We start from the raw sequence: 21,238 nt of genomic DNA, 5'->3' as shown, positions 1-21,238 counted from the left end.
AGAGAGGGCCTGTAAAATAGATAGCCCCCCAACAGCCCCAGCTCTTTACCCTCGTACTAACTTCTAACACTGCTGCAGGGTTGAACTGTGCATAGCTGGCCTGTCTGGGGTTTCATCACACCCCAGAAATGTCGTCTGCTTTTTGGTGTGCTACAGGGCCACTTGTTTTTCCTCCCGACCCCTGTGTTTGCTTTCAGGTCCACTCACGACCCCTCTGTGTGGCTCTTGGTGCTGCCCAGAGCCCCCACTCACCCTCACCCCACCTCCAAACACAGAGCCAACAGGGGTGTTTAAAACTTGCACAGTTTATTATGCTCCTAGACATGCCACAGAGCTGGCAGCCCAGAGCAGCTGTGGCTCCATGTGCCCCTGCCATGGCTGGAGGCGCAGGGGTGCTGCAGGGCCTGCCCCAGCCGGAGTGGCTGAGTGCGGGGGGCTGAGCTGGGCTCGCATTAACGAACCCCCACCAAAGCGCTAACAGCAGTGCAGTAAGGCAAAAGTTTTAATGGTCCAGAAAGAAATAACCTGCTTACGCAGCTGCCTGGGTACATCTATCTCTCAGTTCCGCTATACCAGGTGCAGTTTGGTTTCGATGTTGCCACATTCCCAGCCCTTTGGATTTTTCCTGGGATCTGTAGGGAAGCTGGCTACCTGCTGCCCAGCACCAGTGAGAAAGCTTGCACGCTGTGGCTACCACTGCTCAGTGCCACCATACAACCAGCTGAGCAAGAAGCCAGCCTGGTGGCTTTGCCCAGGTGGGTCACATGCACGGGGGCAGCAGCTCACAGGGGAACCAAGGGCTCACGCTTTAACAGCCACACGGCCAGTGCTGTGCTTGCAAGAGGGTAACACAGGGAAAGCGTGTATCCTGTAGCCGTGTAACACTATGGAACACCTGGAGCCTGACAACTCCACAACAGTGGTGGCTGAGGCTCCTTCTGGCTTTGGTCTGGGGCCTTGAAGGGGAGATGTGGACGGATCCGGTCCCTGGCCCAGGCAGGCAGCTTGCTCCTTCCATGTCCAGGCTGCTGCCCCAAGCGATCACAACAGTATAGTGTAAGCCCTGCACTATCAAGCTTTGTTACCCTACAGAAATGAGGAGGAATGGGAGTTCTATCTCCACAGTAACATTCCTTCTGGGACCCTGTAACGCCTCTGTACTGCTCCCGACATGAAAGTGCCTGTGTTGCTTCAACAGGATACAGCAGTTACCCAGTACCCACCCTGTTGTCTTCACCCCAGTTCCAGTTCTTCCTAGTTTGAGCACAAAATTATTACCTGTGGCAGCAGCTTCCACCCTCCTCTTTCCAGCAGGTCATTCATCCGTGGTCAGCCATTTGTTTCACAGTCAGCCACTGTGCCCGAGTACATGTGATTTTTCCAGATCCCACAACAGCAGGAGAACCCAGAAGTATACCCAGAGATGCCTTGTGCTAAGCAGGAGCACTACTGGTCAAAGCAGTGAAGGGGAAATCTCCAGAGAAGCAAACATCTCCAGGAAGCAGTGACAGTAAGTTTATGGTCCGAGCTCCTTCTGGGCCAGAGATGCAGCCCTGGTATTAGCTCAGACACTTTCTTCAGTTCCTCTTGGACTGCCCAGAGCTGATGGCTGAGGTCGCAGTGAAAAGCACAGCTGAGGGAAGAAGGGAGATGCTCCAACAGAGGCACTGCAGTTCCTGCTTGTAGCTCTTAGTCTCTGCACTGAGCCTGCAGCTCAGGAGGGTATTCCCAGAAGAACCTTGGCCCTTTCTTTTAGTAGGTACTATTCCCAAAGTCAGACCTCATTCAGGGAACCTTCCCCACCCACCCCACATACACCACGCTTTGCATGTTCCTTAGCGTGGTCCATGTCCCAGGGAATGGTGGGCACAATCCTTACTTCAAAACAAGCATGGCCTCTGTCCCATCTTGCCTTGTCAAGTGGAGTCCATGAGTGAGGTAGTATTCCCGCCGGAGGAAGGCATAGAAATAATCTGAGATGAGCAGGATCTGCAGAAGTGAGATGTTCAGACACATCAGTGGTGATTCATAAAAAGGGGCATGTGTTTGTGACAGACCCTGAAGGGGTTTAAGAGGTTCTCTGAGCCTGTGAACACCCCTTGTCTACTGCCTTGTGGTGTTAAGCCAAGGGAGACTTAAACGAATCTATTTGCTGTGCTACCCATGTGATCTTGCAGACATCTCTACTAAGGAGAACTGGCCAAAATGTATGACACTGGCAGGTCCATCACTGCCACAGCTCTACAGACTCTCTCAGCCTCACCCACGGGCCTCCTCCCATGCAAGCACCGTCATGCAGTCCAACCCAAATGCTGAAGGTCTCCTACTGCTGATTGCTATTAAGCACTTTCCAATTGTGATTGTTTTCCAACTGCCATTTCTACTCAGAAGGGGTAAGCTTGCAGGCAGCAGAAGGAATACCACAGCTCCCCAGGTCAGCCTTAGCAAACAGAAGCTTTAGTGGTTTAACAAAATAATACTTACCAGGCTAAGGTGTGAAGAGAAGAGCTGAAATGTCAAGGCTGTGGCTTCACAGTAAAATGTCCAAGAGCAACACCAGCTAAAAGCACCTCTTCCACCCTCAACACTTTTGCATCTCCTTTCTGCCCCTGTGCCTGCGGTGGGGCAGCCAACCCTGTGTATACACTGTCCCCCCTTTACGTAGTGAACAGAGCCAGTTATCCCCCAGATTTTCCCCTGGTCCAGGTCAGGGCATGCTGCCACACGCACATGGATGTCGGCACCACCCTGTGCTGCCTGGGTGACAGGTGTACCTTAGGCTAGCATTGCCACCAGCTGCATTGCAGTGTGAAATCGCAACTGAAGTGCCAAAGAACTGCAGTGAACAAGGACACCTGATGTGGAAATCACACGGTCCCTCCTCTCCTCAGCCCCGCTTTGGTTGTCCTGAGGCTCCACAGCGTGACTGCTCCCTTGCCTAAAAGCACTGAGAACACAAGAGTGGGTCTCGGTGGTTTCTCTAATGCAGTCACCACAGGCAAGCTGCCTCTGCAGGGCCAGGCTGGGCTGCTGTTAAGCGCGGGCAGTGACCTGCTGGCTCAGTAAGTGCCATTTGTCATTTAGCCTCTTGTAGTGCCACCCTTCCCCAGGAATGCTGACAACCTCCATCTGAAAACAGCACCGCATAACTAGAGTGGAAAACGTTTTCAGTGCCAGACCAAGCTAGCAGTTATCGTCCCAATGTCCAGATGCTACTCAATGCATTGCTTTGGCACAGTGCCTCACCTGAAGTTTGCTGCAGTGCTAAAGGGGAGGGAGGGAGAGTCAGGCTGTCAGCCAGAGCCTGCTTGGAGTACTGTTAAATACAGCTGCTGCAAAGAAGGCTCAGTGGCAGGACGGGAGGATATGGAGGACCAGGTGGAGACTGAGGGAAAAAGAAACAGGGCTGCAGATTGCTGAGGTCAGAGGAGAAAGTGCGAAGGACAACAGACAAAGAAGCGTGGAGGTGCCCAGAAAGCATCCACTTGTTTTGCTGAACACCATGGCTGACTACTGACATGATGCATTAATATGGTTAATTTTACTTTTAACTAAACCTCCCTGCAGATATCTTAATGGGAAAAGAAAGAGTTTAGGTTAGGGGTGATAAGAGCTACTTCTTTCTCACAAGGAAATCAGAAACCAGATTTTTGCTCGGTCTGCATTTATACAGAGGACAAGACCTTGCAGGGTCTGTCATGACTTTCTCAGGCAGGAAATAAAATACTCTTAGAATATCAACATCCGCCATCTCTAATTAAAGTTTTACTATTCCTTTCATTCTAGCAAGACATGTAGTTAGAGAGCTAATGAACCACTACCAATTTCCTATAAGCCCTTCTTGGTAGTACCTCCATATCCCACTCTCATCTCACTCACTGCATGAAGCCTTTTTGCTTTTGCAGAATGGGTGTTTGCCCCTATTTATCAAGGGGGTGGGGCATCTACAAGCAGGTACTTTTTAGCCCCTGGCAAAACTGCTCCTCTAGTTTTAGGAGAAGCAGACAAACATAAATGGTTGAGGCACATTCAAAATAAAGGCAACTTTAACATGAAATGAACATTCTGCTCATCCTCATATGAAACTATCCCAGGACTTAGGGACACTAAGAAATAGCAGAGAGAAGAGGAAGGACTTAAAAAGAGTTGTAGCACTGTGTACCTTGAATCCCACCTTCCAGGGGCGATAAGCCTTGAGAGAAGCAGGGAGAGCAAGCCCTGGCAGGACTGAGACCCTGCATAAGCCCTACATTTCAGTGAGGTATAATGCTCAGAAAAATTGATGCCATGTCCCCATGTACAAGAAGTTCTCATTTGCCTGTTTTCTGGCCCCACTGCTGCTGCCCCGTATTTTCTCACCATTTTCCCTCTACCTCACCTTTTCATGTGCTTTTTAGTCCTGCCCTACTGAGATGTCAAGCAACAGACCATGTAACTTGCAGTAAAATCTAGCTGGATTGTGAAGCTGCAGCTCAAATACTACATACAAGAACTCTTTCCCATTAGTGTGCCAGAAGGCGAGGACCAGGCAGATTTCAGCAAGGAGAGGTGGGAAGCTGCTATGCAGGACTACACAGGATGCAAAGAGCCCCATACATCCTGCAGAATTTGCAGCTGCTGACAGGACACCCAATCCAGAGACCTACCCAAAGTGCAGCCTTGTTTGCCTTGCTCTACTAACCTGCCCTATGTTGAAAGTCAACGTGATGGCATAATAAAAATTGGAGTTGGCACTTCCTGCATAAATCCATAGGTGCCACAGAACGGGGAACAGGAGGGAGCAGACAATGAGCACACATGACAGGATGAAGATGTTCCGGAGGACTGCAAAAGAAAACCAAGCTGTTAAAATGATGCATTATTGAGCAGCCATGCTCACACAACCAGCAATGGTATTTAGGGTATGTGCAGGGGGCGGGGGGGGGGGCGGGGAAAGAGGCACTTGCCAACACATACTTCTCTCCAATAATCTTTCAGTTTGCTTTAATATTTTCCTGGCTAGTTTTTGTAAGAAATACACTATATTTCCCTTTAAAATCAGTACTTCTGCCTTCGCTTGAGTGTGAAATCCTCATTCGTAGCTCTTTCCTTCCAGGTCCTGCTCCCAAACTCCTGCCTTGAAGGACTCTGGTAGTGTAGACGCCAAAAAGCCAAAGCCAGCAGTTTTGAGAAGAGCCTTTCCACAAGCATCATGATTCAGAGAGCAGAGCACACCATTCCCTAGCCTCATCAAGGTGATGACAAAGGAAAAAAAAGAACCTGTGGGCCATAGGAAGAGACACTTTCTTGGGAGGTGGTAAGGAAATGAAGCGTGGCCAGAATCCCTTAGTCTGCATATGTGCCAGATGGACAAAAACAAAGCACAACTTTGTCTGAAAGAGCCAGAACTACTAGGTCAGAGGAGATTTTGTTTTCTGTGAACTACTGTCCTTTGGCACCAGTATCCTGGCACTGGTGTTGCTGTGCTTGGCCATAGCTCAGCCAATGTCCGTGAAGGTAACGGAAAGACTCCCAACAATTCTGAAGCTGAAGGGAGTTATCTGGCATTTTAAGAGCACCGTCACATCCAAACCTGTTCACGCCTCTTCTTAAACTTCTTGTTCAGCAGGTGTATGCACTCGCTGTGGGGTGGGAGCATGTGACAGATGACTGTCCCTCTCACTGGCCACAGTCCCCTTATCTGCATGCTTGGAAGGTGCAACTAAACTACGCCGAATCTGGGTTTCCCAGAATTACATCACCTGCTATGGCTGTGACATGCTCAGGGCTAGCCTGGGGCTTCCTGCCCTGTTTTATTACAGCTGCTTTGGCCTCAGCTTTCCTTAGTCTAAAACTAATAGAGCAGATGGTCTCCCAGCCTCTTGACCATCAGGCGGGCTAGCTGGGCCTGGGTTAGAGAAGACTGCAGTAAAAGGCCCAGACAACCTGGCAGCCAGACAACAAAGCAGTTGGTTTAAGCAAGAAACATCAGGAAAAGCACAGTGCTTCCAAACCTCCCCAGTGTAGCAGGAGCTACAGCCTGAGTTTGAAAATCATCAGGAAGCTCTCTGGTGATTTAAAGAGCTAAAGAGGTCCTTTACGAAGCATTTAAGAAAAAACCAACAGTTGCTTGGAGTAGTTCAGTTACTTGCACTCAAAGCAAATAAGCAGATGCAAAACAAAGAACCACTGCATGGTGCAGCATTTTAAGGCTGGGGGACTCACCGACTGCAGAAGCAGTGTTCAAATTACACATCCTTAAATGGGAGTGAAGCGTCTGAAGGATGGATGTACTTTTTAACAAGCCACATCCCTTGTGCAGGACTGAAACATTCTTACAAAAACGTTAATCTTCGGAACAACTCGGAGAGGCGGGGAAGATAAGGTATAAGTGAAAATTCCCTCCTCAATCAATTTGAACCATGGTCCTAAAGACATATTAGAGACTGTATCACCAGAAAAATCAAGCCTCCTTCCAGACACCCAAAGGAAACCACAAGAGCCTGCAGACACGGGCCTGGTTTCGTTTAGTGGTGACAGTTATTGGACAGGCCCTTCCCCACTGCATAAGGAACAATCAAACACAAAGAACTTACATCTGTAAAGGTGGCTCCAGACTGGAAGGAAGGCCATGTACAGTGCAATGTCTCCCACAGTGGGATAGGACTTGAAGATAGAAATGATTGCGATCTGGACAAACATGAAGAACACAGGGTGTTCCCTAGAAGGGAAAAGACATGAAGGATAAGAGGATGCAAGAGAGTCTCTGGAAACTGGAAATAAGTATCAGCGAGGGCACAAATGTACTGTGGGCTAGGCTGATAAAGGCTCTTGTACCCCTGTTCTCTCCACACGAGCCTCTGAGCGCCGGGTAGGGTAGTGAGAGCTGCTCTGCAGAGAAGCAGTGTAAGGGGATGCACATTTGCTCACTGCCCTCACACAGAGACATCATGCCACAGCTCACACATTTATACAGCTGGTCATCTGGGCCGCTCTTCCCCAGCTCTGTCTTACTTGCTAAAAAGCAATCAAAAAATCCTCTCTGAAGGTTATTTGGAGAAGCCCACAGTTGTCCTTCTGGTATGGCATGATATCTGTCCACTCCAAGTCAAGAGGATAAGCTCACTAAGAATCCAGGAGTGTTAACAGGTGTTTTTATCAGAAAGAAGGGTAACATTGTCAGCGCAGTCTGCTAGGAATGTCCCCAAATTTTCACTTTTTTTCTGACAATAAAAAACTTGACGGTCCATCCAAGAGTTCCTTCTTGCTTTCTGACTACAGTGGCTTACGCTGGCAGGGAACAGGCACCTCTGCAGCCTAAATTTCTGCTCTCTCTTTTGATGCCTGTAACACATTTGTTGCGTAGCAGAGCCCAACTCACTCCATTTAAGAGGAATAAAGATTGAAACTTTGCGAAATTAGGAGGATAGGCCCTGTTAAAAGAACCTATCTTTTTCAGGCTTGTAGATCCAGACATCTGATGCCAGCCTTATAAGCTTCCACCAGACAAGCAAGAGTAAAAAAACTAGCACAGAAACATACTTACTTTAGCTTTATTGCCAAGGGAATGGTGTAGAAGAACACGTTGATTTGAAACACACATACAAAGAAAAGACTGAAGTGTTCAAACATCTCTGCAAAGAAGTACCAGAAAAGGCCAATATTGGGTGTCAGATCTGGAACGGAAAGGCTGAAATTTGAAAAGAAAAGTCAAGGTAACATTTTTATATGGTTGTTTTTCACTGCCCTGCTTCTGTTGCATTAATTAAGCATTGTTTGCTTAACGGATGGAGGACCTATATTTTAAATACATGGAAGAGAAATCAAAGGGGTGAAAACCTGGAGAGAAAAGGGACTAATGTTTCCCTATGCCCCAGCAGGATTTAAACCATTCCCAAACAGACACTTCTCCAGAGATAAAAATTCCACCGCCACAGTAGCTCAACAGTCAAATCCATTTCCAATCAACTCTGTGGAAAACATCTCCTGTCTTCTCTAATTCTTGCTGTAACTTAATTAACGGAAGTTGGCTAATGCCTGCTCTTCTCCACACACTTTGTTTTCTTGCATTGCCAGTAAAATCACAGATCACATGCTTCTTGGGACAGGGAGTGATGCACAAGAAACAACACAGCAGGGCTAGACAGACAAACCAGTAAGAATCCTTATACTTACATAAACCCGTAAACAGATGGGATAAAATCCCAGGAGTTGAGGAGGAAGAAGGAGAGGCAGATGATCACCACCAGGCTGCACAGGTACAGGGCTGCATACTGCATGGTGTAGAGCCAGAAACTTTTACTTCTCAGTTTTATTGGTATGAACTGACGCTGAAAATTAAATACAAGCAGGCAGATATCCCTTATCAGGTGAAAAGCCACAAAAAACCTGAGTGTTCAGAACATGATTTTAAATTGATGAAAGAAAGCGTCAAACACTGGTACTATAGCACTGGAAGAAGTAGTGCTCAAGCACAATTTGCTTGATGTTCTTCAATCTGGCCAATTAAGTCATACACATTGCACATGATTCCCAGACCTGTGCTTGAAAATACTGTACCTAGGCTGGTAATTTCTGCTTGTGAGTCAGTTCTCGTGCACTCAGTGTAACATTCACCACCTCCGCACAGCTATACTTGTACCTTAGAGGTCTGCAATACTGTACTGCTGCTTGTGTTCTGCTGCACGAGCCCACATCATCTGGGTGACAAAGAGCCCTGCCCCACAACCCACCACCCTGTGATGCCAGGTCTCCACCACACGGACTGGCATTCGTGCTCTGCTGAAATCAGAAAAGAGGACATCCAGCAGGCTCCTAAGCACAAAGGATCCCTCTAAAAGGTTGTCTCCTCAGACAAAGACAACTGCTGCAGTCCTGCCACTGCCACATGTCCTGACAGGTCGACCACAAGCCCTTGTCACATAACATGATATATAGGTATCTCACTCCAAGAGGTCCCCTGACTGCATTTGTAAAGACAAATACACACACAGGGGCAAAAACCTTTGGGAATTGCTCAGGGTTCTGTAACTCCACATAAGTGATGTGGCTTTTCCATTTAGTACTAGGGTTTACACTGGCAGATGTACAGAGACCAGCTGTAACTGATGTGAGCCCTGTGTAAAGCACACTCTGTTTTCTCAGTCACCGCATGTTCAATACCACTTGCTGGAACAATGTAAGCAAGTTTACCAAAGATTTTTGGCAGGACAGATTGGAAAGTGCTGGAGAAAAGCTGTTTAGTTCTGTACAAAGAATGCAGTGAAGTTCATTTACAAGTCTGGATAAAAGAACACACACTAACATGATCCCCTTTAAAAGTTACAAATTAGGCATTCACATATCAAAGCACTTCTTGTTGCTTGTGAACACAGTGCTTCTACTTTTGCCACTTTACTTTAGCCAAAGTTAAAAGACAACAAATGAGACTAAAATATATAAAGTAAATGCTCCGAAAAAATAGCAAACTGAAAAAGTAACACTGACTCCACAGCAGTTCTTGTCTTGCAAAGACTAAAAATAATAAAATTTCTGAAAAAAGTAAGAGACATTCATACCAGATAGTCAGGGAAAGAAAATGGACTAGAACTGACTCTCCACTCTCTTTCGAAGCTCAGAGATTTGAGAACAGGCTGTCACAAATCTGTAGTTAAGATTAGCTATACAAGTCATGAGGGAGATAGGACAGAAGCAACCAAGAAAAGCTGGCAAAATACTCCAATGGCAGAAATTTCAGAGTGGCAAACACAATAAAAAAGATCACCAAATGATCTGTGAATTGGGTAAGAGCCCTCTGCTAGTGGTCACAGCCTCACGTTGCTCCCACATCACAGCAAGACTAGAAAATGATCAGTTTTCCTTAAGTGCATTATAATTTGGACTCTCAGTTAAGTCACTGTGTACAGTATCAGCACAAGAGCTAAGAGAGAGACCAGTGGGAAGCATGCAGGCAAACCAGTGATGAACCCGATCACTAGGAAAGAGCTGCCTCGGCTTTAAACCCTACCCCTGCCTGCCGATGTGCCTACCACCCTACAGCGGGGCTAGTTTTGCCCGGAGCAGTGTCTGTCTGTTGAGGCATTGTTTACTGGTTAATGTGCAAGGTCAGTCCCGTTGGAATTCAGGGGCCTTGTTACTGGGGAGGGATAAAGGACAAGGGAAACCAGGCACTTTCACAAGCACACACCTTTTGCCATTAAACTCCAGATCAGCATTTCCGAGCTTGAGTGATTCAAACACAGTGCTCCTCACTCAAACACAGCTCAGTGATCTATGTCGGTGCAAAGGAATTCTCCAGGTCTAAAATCCCCATTGCTATTCACATGACACAAAGAATAGCACTTATTTCAAGCAAGCCGAACACCCGCCAGTTCTGTATATGACTTTCTGGCTTCCTTCTCTCTACGCACAGGCATCCCCATTAAGGCTTCAAACTTTCCATAGCCTGAGGAGAGCCACTTTTTCTGAAACCCAGGACTTGCTTGACTCCCCTCTCAATAGCTAAGTACTGTCCCTGCACAGCTACAAGATGACGACAGGTGCCAACAGTTAGAAATCACGTACCTGTAGAAGGTAAAGGAGTGCTGGAGCAAACAATGTGAGAGGGTAGAGTGACTGGTATGTAGCTAAGGCCAGGAACACAGCACTGAGGAAGGCACTACCTGCAAAGAAAAAAAACCCCAACTGTTCATTTGTAAGGAACATTTAATATAACAGCCTTACAAACAAATGGGAATAAATGCATAACCCCCTTCAGGGGCTTTACAAATACCAAAACACCCCTTAAAGGTGTTTTTAGCAGAACGTGTCCTGGGCTGTGTCCTTTTCTTAACTACATTTTGAACAGAGAATGACTCGTACCAAGGTGATTCTCCCACAAGAAAGAACCACTGACTGGTTTATATCTTCTTTCATTCATGTATAGAAAGAGATTCATGTAATTCAGTCTATATGCAGGCCATGCCAGCTGCTGTTTATGCATGGGAATGCATTCACTTAAGTCATACCCGCATGAAACAGCTGTTACACTCATACTGGACATGCTGGATAATGTCGTCACCAGAATATGTCGGGGCCCTCAGCAAAGCTCTGTGAAAGAGAGCAAGAGAAAGTCTGCAGCTGAAGGAATAAAGTGGCATCAGCCCTACTTTACAGATACTAAAACTGAGGCACAGAGAGGATTAGCACAGCTTTTTCCATGTGGTCTTAAAAATATGAATCCCTTTATTAAGGAAGCTTTACTTGAGGTGCCTCAGGTTGGGCTGTGCTGAATACTCACACGGCCCAACTACCAATACCAGAAATCAAGTCCAAAAGGTCCCAGGTTAAACAATAAAAATACAAGCACCCAGTGCGGTAGTCTGGTTATAGCTTTCAGTCTTATGTCACTTGATGGAAGTCACCCGTAAAAAAGCTTAGACAGCAAGCATCCTGACTCAGTGCACTGGACTAATTGTCAGCCTACTGACATCAAACACTTTGTAAGCTTCAATCTGCTTCCACCATTTGAAAGTGAAAATACAGCGTTACCCGGTGATAAGCCTTCTCCATTCTTCAACTACACTCTCCTAGACAAAAAATCCCTATCCCCTATCTTACCATGTGTTCAATTCTGCACAGATATAAGGAATTGGTACCCAGAAATCACAGTCATAATCTGACTTCATCTCTTTGCCCACTTGAAAACCTAGGGGCTGCCACACTCCCAGTCAGGAAAAAACCTCAGGGGACAGCCAGTACAGTTTTGTCTATGACTGAACTATTTGTCTTATGGTAACAGTGAACAGCTACAAATCGTTTAATTAAATGGACCCTCACTGGTTGGCTTTTGCAAATGCTTCTAAATCAAAACCCCTCCCGCCTCAATTAGTCAACAAGTAGAAGAAAGCTTTCTTTTGGAGACACTAATAAAAACAATCTATATCAGCTTTATTTGCAAGGTCTGGGTCTGGACACTGCTGGAGAAGAGATCAGACTGACCTTTCCCCTGACCCAGCAGAGATCTCCTAAAACTCATGTGACTAGTACAAATCACATATGCTAAAAGACTTTAGCACTGGGGAGTCATAAAAGAAACAGAAACCTGGCATTACGCACAAGATGAATGAAACAGCTATTTGGCCATAATCTAGTCAACCGTGCTGGTATGGGTCTTTAGCTACTGTTTCTGCTTCCCCAAAGCTCAGTTAGCTGATTTCAAACCAAGTTTACAACTGTGAGTGAAAGCCAAAAAAGAGCTGCAGGCAACTGCTTGCTTTTGAATAAAAGTTCAAAGAATACACTTTGAAAATAAATTGCATATTCAAGTGCATATTCACATACAAAAGAAAGAGCAGCAGAGCATCATGTCCTCCTACACACAGACATGCATTTCTGCACAAACAGAAAACTATTTGAAGTCATCCAGGAAAAGGAGTCAGTTTTTATAGATGAAACTCCTAGTTACACTGAGGTGAAAGTTTTGACTTGACTATAAAATCTCTTGATCTTGTGATTTCAGGTAGAACTTTGGCCTTGTTCCAGTCCTGTTTCTGCTGTGTTTCACCGAGATCTTTGTAACAACCCTATCTGAAAAGTCCCTTGGTTTAATTTCTACTACTTTTCTAATATTTATAGAAAGTCATAAAGAACCATTTTTTCTTCATTGTGTTACCTTTTATTGTAGCTAAAATGAAGAATGCAATGACAGTATTGTTGATGGCGCAGGTAGACTTTGCCACACAAGACATCACAGTGTAGGGGTTTAACAGATAGCTGAAAAACATAAAAGCTCGAGTTATATTCAGAGGAGACAGCATCTAATAAAGCGATGTTCAAAGGAAAAACAGATGCATTTTGCCATTTACTTATTCACATTTGATGGGGTCCTCTCATCAAATTAACTCAGCTGAACAGGTTCCTCAGTCTGGAGCAAAACCCACATCTTTGGATTGTGGTCTTGGACACAGTGGCCACAGAGAGCACACTGCAGAAAAGGAGACAGTTGGGAAGATGTCTAAAATGCAAGTTCTATCCTAGAAAATGACAACCATAAACGTTTCTTGCTTTGCAGAAACATTGTGCATTTATTCCGTCAGACCTAGGGTTATTGGGTCCAAAGTAAACACTTTCTGCTACTCACATTTATTGGCTCTGAAGAATAAAAATAAGAAGACAGCAGGATGGAACCAAATCCTGACTTTGCCATGGCAATGTGCAACAATGTTAAATACAAAACAGTCTGCAATGTATACAAACTACCTTTCTCAGCCTGGTGAACATACCATTTTACAAAATCATATGAAAATAAGAAAAAATAACAACATATCTAATGGAAAACTCTCTCTGACACAGAATAATTCAGATAATAATCTATTAATGTCAAAACTCCAAAGAAAAAAATAGTTCTTTGACATTAAGTACCTTGCTTGTAGAGTATTTGTTTTAGTTGAAGCTTTCAGAAATTAAAAAAATGCTTAGCATACAGAGGAACAGCAAGACACAACATTACTAAGATGACCAACTGAATGTATCTTTGAATTGTTATAAACAATTCTGGGATCTTCAAGTTGTGATATTCAGCAAACACTTTCTCCAATTGCTCAAAAATTCTCCTAACTTTTCTGAAAAGACACTCAAACATTTTGGAGGCATAGAACCAATTTTGATAACATTTGTGTACTGGCAAGATAAATGGGAATATGAACTGTGCAGACACAACATTCTGGCTACCAAATTAATGACCTTATGCTGTTGAGCCGGCCTCAGAGGGTGTGAGCGAATTTATTTGTTGGCAACAAACATTTGCAAAAGCATCTGCTTTTTACTTTTAAACCGAGTACTAGGGCTGGGGGGATTTTTACATATAATATTCAATTCAGAATTCTGGGGGGGGTGAATCTTCTAACAAACACTGAATCAGACAAATAAAACCAAAGGGAGCTGAGGGACCAAAGCAGCCTACTGCAGCCTACAAGCAGCAATACTTACAATAATGCTACCTTGAGGGGGATGTAGTGCATTTCCATAGGCGTCTGGATGAGTTCAGCCACATCTGGTGCATATTTATCCAGCTCGATTAGGAGCTTTTGCTTTTTGAACTGAAGAAGAGAGAATGACCAAAGACTGTCAGGTGAGGAAAGTCATTATTTCTTACTACTCAGGATTTTCATTACATGTAGCCCCAGGCATGAGCCAAACTCCCTCTCTTTTCCCACATACTTAACAACTGAAGTGGAAGTCAGGAGAAAGAAGATAATCTCTACTTACTTGAACTTCCTTAATTACCTGCGTCTAGCTCTTGACGCAGCTGACAGGGAATTCAACACACTAGAGTTTAATACTTTCAATCTTCCTAAAGCCTGCTTGGATCTCCAATGAAAAGCTGACTTTATAAATTCACCGTTCAACATACAAGCCCTGAGAAACCAAGTCACAGAAGCATGCATTCTTTGTTATTTTGAAGATGGACACTGCTATGCCAAATCCCCTTTAGGGACCCAGTATCTGCTGTGCCAAATTCTCTTTTGGGACCCAAAATGTCTCTCTTTAATCTATCTTGTTCTATGATGCTCCCTATGGAGACAAGAAAGAAATCAGAATTACGAACCCAGTGAACTATGTCATGGTGAGACAGAAGGAGAGATGCTGACAATAAATTCCCAACAAGCAAATTAACTCACATGCAGAATTTTTACACGTCTGCAGTTCTGTCATTGAACAGAGTTACTGAGTTATTTCTTCAACCTCGAAGTCAGAGGACAAGGAAGAAGCACATAGCTGGATGGGAGCCATACAGATTCTGTAGAAAATGCAGCCTCCCTGTTCACGTTGATACCGAATCACTGCCCCTCTTGGATTGCAGAGAGCACAGCATTGCTTATACCAAACGTTCTTTGAGCTACTTATGAGAGAGAGATGGGAGGAATCACTCACGACCAACTTGTAGTTTGAAGAGATCAAGTAATATTTGGTGTCAGACTTCTACCTTGCTCACCAGAATTATTTATGTCACCTCAGCATCATTGCAAGGTTTTATTCCTTCCTTTATACATTTCCAGCCTGTGTATTAACCCATGCCATGTGCAAACACAAACTCTGTTCAAGGTAAAACATTCCAGGCTCTAGCTACAAAACGTACAGAAGACTGCAGCAGGAGCAGAGGTGAGAAAAGGGAGTGCTCAAGTCTTGCCAGATCCATAGACCAGTAATTAAATTCTGCATACTGCAAACTGCCACAACAACTGAAGTTTTCAGTTTTTCAGGTTTTCAGTACACACTCCCAAATCTCACATCTCCTCTCGTGTACTGTGACCCTGGACTTGTCTGCATTTCATTGGCTATTGCATTCTCACAGATTTCTCAAATTCTTTATACTCCTTTCAGATCAAATAATCTACACTGTTGTGATCATCATTCAAGTGCAGTATGGTAGCTACAGTCACTAATTTGATTCCTACTGTAATACTGCCACAAAAAACCCTAAAATACCTCACTTGTTTACCACATTCAGTCCCCATGTTTATTGATCACTGAGATATGCTCAGATTTATTGCCACAAGGACTGGTTGACACTGCATCTTCTGGCAAGTGTTTTCTTTGGTACAAGACAATTATACTTGCTGGGAGAAGAGGACCAGCAACGCTGGCAAGTCAGCTTACCACAACTTTGTTGAAGTCTTGGATGGCCAAGTAAAGGGCAACAGCAGTTAGCACATCAGTTATCTAAAAAAGCAAGGCATAAACAGTGACAGTAAGCAAAATAAACAAATGGAGAAAGATATTGGACAGTACTGCAATGCTGAACAAGGATTCTGATCTGAATCAGCTCACAAAAAGAAAAAACAAGCTTTAAAAACACTAGATGGCAGATTTGTACGCTGTGCTCACACACCACTGCTTAACCTTGAAGCCACGAGCTGTATCAGAGATATTAATATTTACAAAACAAGAGAATAGGGAATTAAGGGCAAAAAAAATTATTCACGGAAAGAAGTATGCGAGGGTAATAGAGAGAAACACTGGTCTAATTAGAGCACAGGCAACACTGCGGCAGTGCCCAGCTGGCTAAATCCACCTGTCCATTAATCCAGCACAACAGTGCCTTGAGCTGTCCCAAACTTACCAGGCAGTGGTACAGTCATCTGAACAATCAGCACAAGCACAACACAGATGGCCGTTAGCTCTGCGTGAGACCTGCCCAGCAGGGATCTGGGGAGAGAGGCTCCACCAGGCGGCATGTGCAGCCAGCTATATGATTTCTGTCCTTCTGAATTATGTAGAACTGAAGAGAATAGTTTACAAGAGGCATTTGGAGGACTAACTCATTTGTGCTCTCTTTGCAGGCCTGGGGTTTGGCAGCAGGTTTTAGTGAAAAATGCTGCAGCGTAGGCATTAAGGCGGGGGGACAAAATATTGTGACCTGTTAAGAAGTAACCTTTGAAAACAAATGCCAACTTCCCATCCCTCTGTGGGGATACTTATCTAACCAAGAACTCACAGAAAAGGAGGAGTATGTACAACAAGGAAGAAGCCCGAACGTGCGTTTGTACAGGCAAAGCTGCCTTTCTAATTAAACCGTGAGCTCAGCAGGAATCTGAACGACAGGGAGGCTGAAGGTCCTTTATTCTTACAGGAGCAAAAGGAAAGTCATACATCAGCATTTCACAGAATGGGACCTTTCAAGAGGAGCTTTCCAGGAGCGCTTACCATGAACACCAATTCAGCATATTCGATCAGGAAGTGAAAGAGATATATTATCAGTGGGGTCTAAAAGAGAGCAGAAGGGAAACCCATGTCAAATACTGTCCAGATAAAACAACTGGCGATTTGATGAGAAAAAAGCAGTAGTACTATGAGAGACTGCAAAAGGTCATTTTCCTTAGTCTCTCCTACAATGCTTTTACTGCAGGGTAAAGTGAATAATCCAATCACACTTACTGGTCTTTCTCCTTGCAAAGTTCTCAATACACTTTATAAAAGACACCGACAACTTTGAAAATTATATTCTATTCCAACTTTTCACTTCTACCAGTATGGTGGTAGAGTTACAATAGAAAGCATTTACAGAACAGCTTTAGAAAATATTTCTCCTAGAGAATCTATTTTTTCAGGATGTTTGCGGGTACTTTTGAATGTAGTTCCCACATAGCCTGTTGTTTAGGTGAGTCTTTTATAAAGCAAAAAGAAGTAAGCATGTTAGAAACAAAGCAGCAGAACTACAGCCCAATCATCCTCTTACTCCCACAGCTTTTTCGTTCTAGGGTAAGAGGAAGAGCATGCTTCTGAATTATTCCTGTGACAGAAAAGCTTAATCTGGAAGTACTGTATTTGCAAGGTGTAAATTCAGTCTTCACCGTGAAAAAATAAATTTCTTTTAAAATATTTTTTAAATAATGTGATGGTATAAATAAGCATGGATTTCACAGTCTGGGAGAAAACTGTGCTTAAAGAAGGAGAATTTATCGGAGAGAAACAGGTTTTCAAAGGAATACAAAGTATATGTCTCACCCCTAGGTAACACTATGTATGGACATACCCTCCATGTCATTAAGACCACTTGAGGCCACAAAACCCCACAGGTGCTTAAGTGTTTGGAAGAATGAGGCGTTTTCAAAATGAGGAATAGATGTACTGCATGCTTGTGCTAATGTTAGTATTTTTGCAAATGCAGAAACTCAAGATGCTGCTATCCAGTAAAATTGTGTTCAGATTCACAGCGATACTGTCTCTCCCTGCTCTGGCTTCTGCCGAGAGAAACATCTGGATGTGAACAGACTATTTTCTTTATTACAAATCTCCCCTCTTTCAGACTCTCCTTGTGCAGTAACAAATATTATGATGCTGATCATCTGCACGGAGAGTTATTCTGTGATGAACTGTATCTCCTCATTGTGCTAGACACTACATATACAGCTACTGCACAGACAGTTACATGGCTCCAAGTTCTCTGAAGTCTTTGGGGCAAGACAGGTCCCCAGCCTTTGCCAGCCCGTGAGCAGCAAGACTAAGCAATGGGCCACGTGAATACCACGTTTAAAATGAAGCGTGCATACCCACCTCATGAAAAATAGCTCCAGAATATGGCGAGACCCCTAAATCCAGCAGAGCTAATCCTTCGACCACTGAAACATACAAAACGCCTGCATTAAAATCCTGTAATGTGGGAAGAGAAAGATCTCCTAACAGTAAAACTATAGTTTTTAAAACACCCACACTTGTAAGAATCTCACATTGAACTGCCATCTGAATGGGTAACACAAAAATTACACAAAGCCAACAACCAGCTAGACTTGATCACTTTCTTACTTCTGCCATGCAAATTTCTTCAGTAACTGAATGGTCAGTTGTTAATATATTTATTTGTTTCAGCTAAAAATGTTATAGCTGAAATGCTTTACATTTAACTATATATAAATCACATGTATAATATTTACTGATTTTAAGTCACCTATTATGTGATACATGATATCTATGCTGGAGAAATAGTTAACTGGGGACAAATCACAACATAATATGGGATTTGAACTATTTTGCCTAATTAGATGTAGAGAGACCTGAAATGTCCAAAACCACAATAAAAGAGCAGAAATTAATACATATCATCAGGCAAAGCTAAAAGCTTTATCCATTGTTGAAACTTCCTGACATTTTGCAGCCTGAATTCAGATCTTCTGCAATCATGCAATTGCAGCTTGCACTGCAACACATGCACGTTTTTCCATAGAATCTCCACCTTATGGAGCACAAAGGTTCCCTGGGGACCGAGCAGTGCATGCAGTGAGAGAAGCCATGGGAAACAGGCCCACGTGTTCCGAGGTACAAGGCCACATGAAGCAACAAGAGGTTCCCAGTTCAGCGATATGCTGGCGAAGCAGATTCTGTCTCTGCCACAAAGTTCCTGCATGATGACAGCCCAGACTTTTCAAGACTGATGCTAACTGTGCTCCTTACTATCTAGATGCTTACCTTGACGCTCTAATGTAAGATTGAGAAGGCAGCCATTGCTGCAAGGGAATTTCTGGGAGCTGTATTTTGAAACTGTAAGGTGTGAAGTGCTACAGTCTGTGCAGCAGAGGCCTCAGGTCATCAAGTGCATTCACACTTTTCACCTTTATTACACTGTGCCATTATTTTCCACCCCAAAACTGAAAATAATTTTATGCATAATAAAATAATGCATAATAGCTGGATATTATTTTCCTAAAAGGCTATCTTTAAAATAAATTAAGGTTCCAACCAGGCTCAGACGCTATTGACATGAATGCCACCGAAAAGCCCCGATTAACCTGAACCTCAGTCTTCAGAAGAGACTTTGAATCGTGTCGGTAACAACGTGTGGGGCCAGAAACCCAACAAGGAAAACGAACCCGCGCACAGCCCTGCAGGAACGGGGAACCAGGCGGAACCAGGCGGCCGCGGCCGCTCCGCGGGGCCGGGCCCGGGGCCGTGCAGCCCCGGGGCGGCCCGCGGGAAGCGCGCCCGGGCCAGGCGCTGCCGGGCCGCCGCTGTACGCGCACCTCGGCGCCACCGCTCGCATCAGCGCACGCAGGCTGGTGGCACACCGCGGCCGAAGCCCTGCCCCGCTGCGGCCAAGCGCCCGCACCTCCCCCGGGACAGCGGCCGCGGACGGGCTCACGCGGCTTTCGGGAGAGCCGGGGCCCGGCCCCGAGACTGCGGCCCGGGCCTCTCCCCAGGCTGGCGCAGGGCCGGGGCCGGGGCCCTGCCCGCCTGCAGCTGCGCTCCCCGCCCCGGGGACCCCCAGCCCCGGGGACCCCCAGCCCCGGGCAGCCACCGCCCCGGAGCCCCTCACCGACACCCCCCGCAGGCCGCGGCTCGTTCAGCCGCGCTGGCGACGCGGCGCCCCGGCCCGGGCTCGCCGGGCCTCACCTCGCTTCCAGGCGTTTAGTGGGGACGCCACCTCCACCCGCTCGGAGATGAAGGCGGCGAGGCTGGAGCGGTAGAGCGCGGCCCGCACCGTCACGGCCACCAGCACCACCAGCACCAGGGGCGCCGCCATCCTCGCGGCACGCACCGGCGGCCGCCGGCTGTAGCTCCCGGGCGGGGCCGCAGAGCGCGGCGGCAATGCCCCGCCGGCCGGGAACACTACAGCTCCCGGGAGGCGCCGCGCCGCCCCGCCGCCTCCCGAACGCTACGGCCCGCGCGGCGGCGCAAACTTCGCGGGAGCGCGAAGGCCGCGTCCCGGCCCGCCCGGCGGGGGCGGCCGCTGCAGGGGGCCGGGCGCCCCTGCTCTGCCCGCGCTGCGGGGCGGCCGGGCCTGGGGCGCACGTCCCGCTTCCGCCTGCCCCGCTGTCTGTCGGCGGCCGGGGCCGGGGGCCGGGCCGCGTCGCTCCAGGGCCCACGCCGCCACCCGTGCGGGCGCGGCCCCGTGGCCCCGCCACCCCTCCGGCGGGCGGCCCCGCAGCCCTCGCCCTGCCCGGAGCCGGCCCGGTGCCTCGGCCGTGCCCCAGCAGCCCGCCGGCCTCGCAGCAAGCTTGGGCGGGCCGCTGCCAGGGGCGCTGCTTCCCGGCTGCCGGGCGCGGGCTGCGGCCGGTGTTCCCAGCGGCCCCTCCCGACCCACTCCTCCAGCCGGCGGGGGGGGGGGGCTCGGGGCAGTGCAGTGCCTGCCCAGGACCGGCGGGCCAAGTGCCCTCGGGGCGCTGAGTGGCAGCGGGTACCCGCCGCCCCGCAGCCTTGCCGTGCCCGCAGCTCCCCCGGCTGTCACGCAGCCGAGCGCCGCCGCCCTGCTGAGCCCGTCGGCCCGTCCGGTCTCAACGGCGCCATCGGCGTGCAGGGCCTATGGCTGCCCGGGAGGCCCCGCGCCCCGCTGCCGCCACACGCCTCCCTTCTGGCTCCGCCGCCCCCGGCGCCCTGCAGCCCCCGCCGAGCGCTCACACAAGCGGCCTTTGCAGCACTCGGTCCGGGTGGAGAGAAATGGCAGGAAGACCCCGGCAGTCTTAAAAAATCGCGGGATGGGATGAAAGCACACGTTTCATATGGTGCTTACTTTCATGTAAGAAACCGACAGGGTTTGCTGACTGCGCTGGGGTTGCTGTTTAGAAGAGGTGGATAATGTCCCAAGTCCCAACACTTACACTGGATTTACGCAGCTTCAGAGCCGCAGTGCAAACTGCGTGCTGCCGGGGCACGGCTGGCACTCTCCCTGGCACTGGGGGATTTACACGGTATATCACAGGCACTTTCTGGACCAAGGCCACAGCTACTCAGAACAGCACTGATCCCTTCACGACACAAAACCACCTTCAGGTGGTGGGAGGGGAGT

At 47.0% G+C, this 21,238-nt stretch overlaps 1 protein-coding gene across 3 annotated transcripts in view; it reads right to left on the bottom strand.

Annotated features, from left to right (window-relative positions):
- The window catches only part of PIGU (phosphatidylinositol glycan anchor biosynthesis class U), a 40,755-nt gene extending 20,668 nt beyond the window's left edge, over nt 1-20,087 (bottom strand). For 2 of the 3 annotated variants that reach the window (XR_005829969.1, XR_005829968.1), the window contains exons 1-12: nt 19,846-20,087; nt 18,016-18,080; nt 16,666-16,725; nt 15,619-15,681; nt 13,948-14,057; nt 12,632-12,732; nt 10,543-10,640; nt 8,155-8,309; nt 7,526-7,669; nt 6,576-6,700; nt 4,682-4,824; nt 1,279-1,989 (exon numbers count right to left, since the gene is read on the bottom strand). Coding sequence is in view for 1 of the 3 variants with exons in the window: in XM_040609214.1 (XP_040465148.1) it covers nt 1,876-1,989; nt 4,682-4,824; nt 6,576-6,700; nt 7,526-7,669; nt 8,155-8,309; nt 10,543-10,640; nt 12,632-12,732; nt 13,948-14,057; nt 15,619-15,681; nt 16,666-16,725; nt 18,016-18,080; nt 19,846-19,975 (1,308 nt within the window). In the remaining 2 variants the exon portion in view is untranslated. Of the gene's footprint in view, nt 1-287; nt 1,990-4,681; nt 4,825-6,575; nt 6,701-7,525; nt 7,670-8,154; nt 8,310-10,542; nt 10,641-12,631; nt 12,733-13,947; nt 14,058-15,618; nt 15,682-16,665; nt 16,726-18,015; nt 18,081-19,845 lie in introns of those variants that run through there. The other variant, XM_040609214.1, reaches the window with a different exon arrangement.
- Between the last annotated feature and the right edge of the window lie 1,151 nt (nt 20,088-21,238).

Source organism: Falco naumanni, chromosome 10 (assembly GCF_017639655.2).
Source record: "Falco naumanni isolate bFalNau1 chromosome 10, bFalNau1.pat, whole genome shotgun sequence".
Taxonomy (NCBI): domain Eukaryota; kingdom Metazoa; phylum Chordata; class Aves; order Falconiformes; family Falconidae; genus Falco; species Falco naumanni.
Note: the sequence above shows the minus strand (reverse complement) of the source record. Positions and strands in the feature narration are given on the sequence as shown.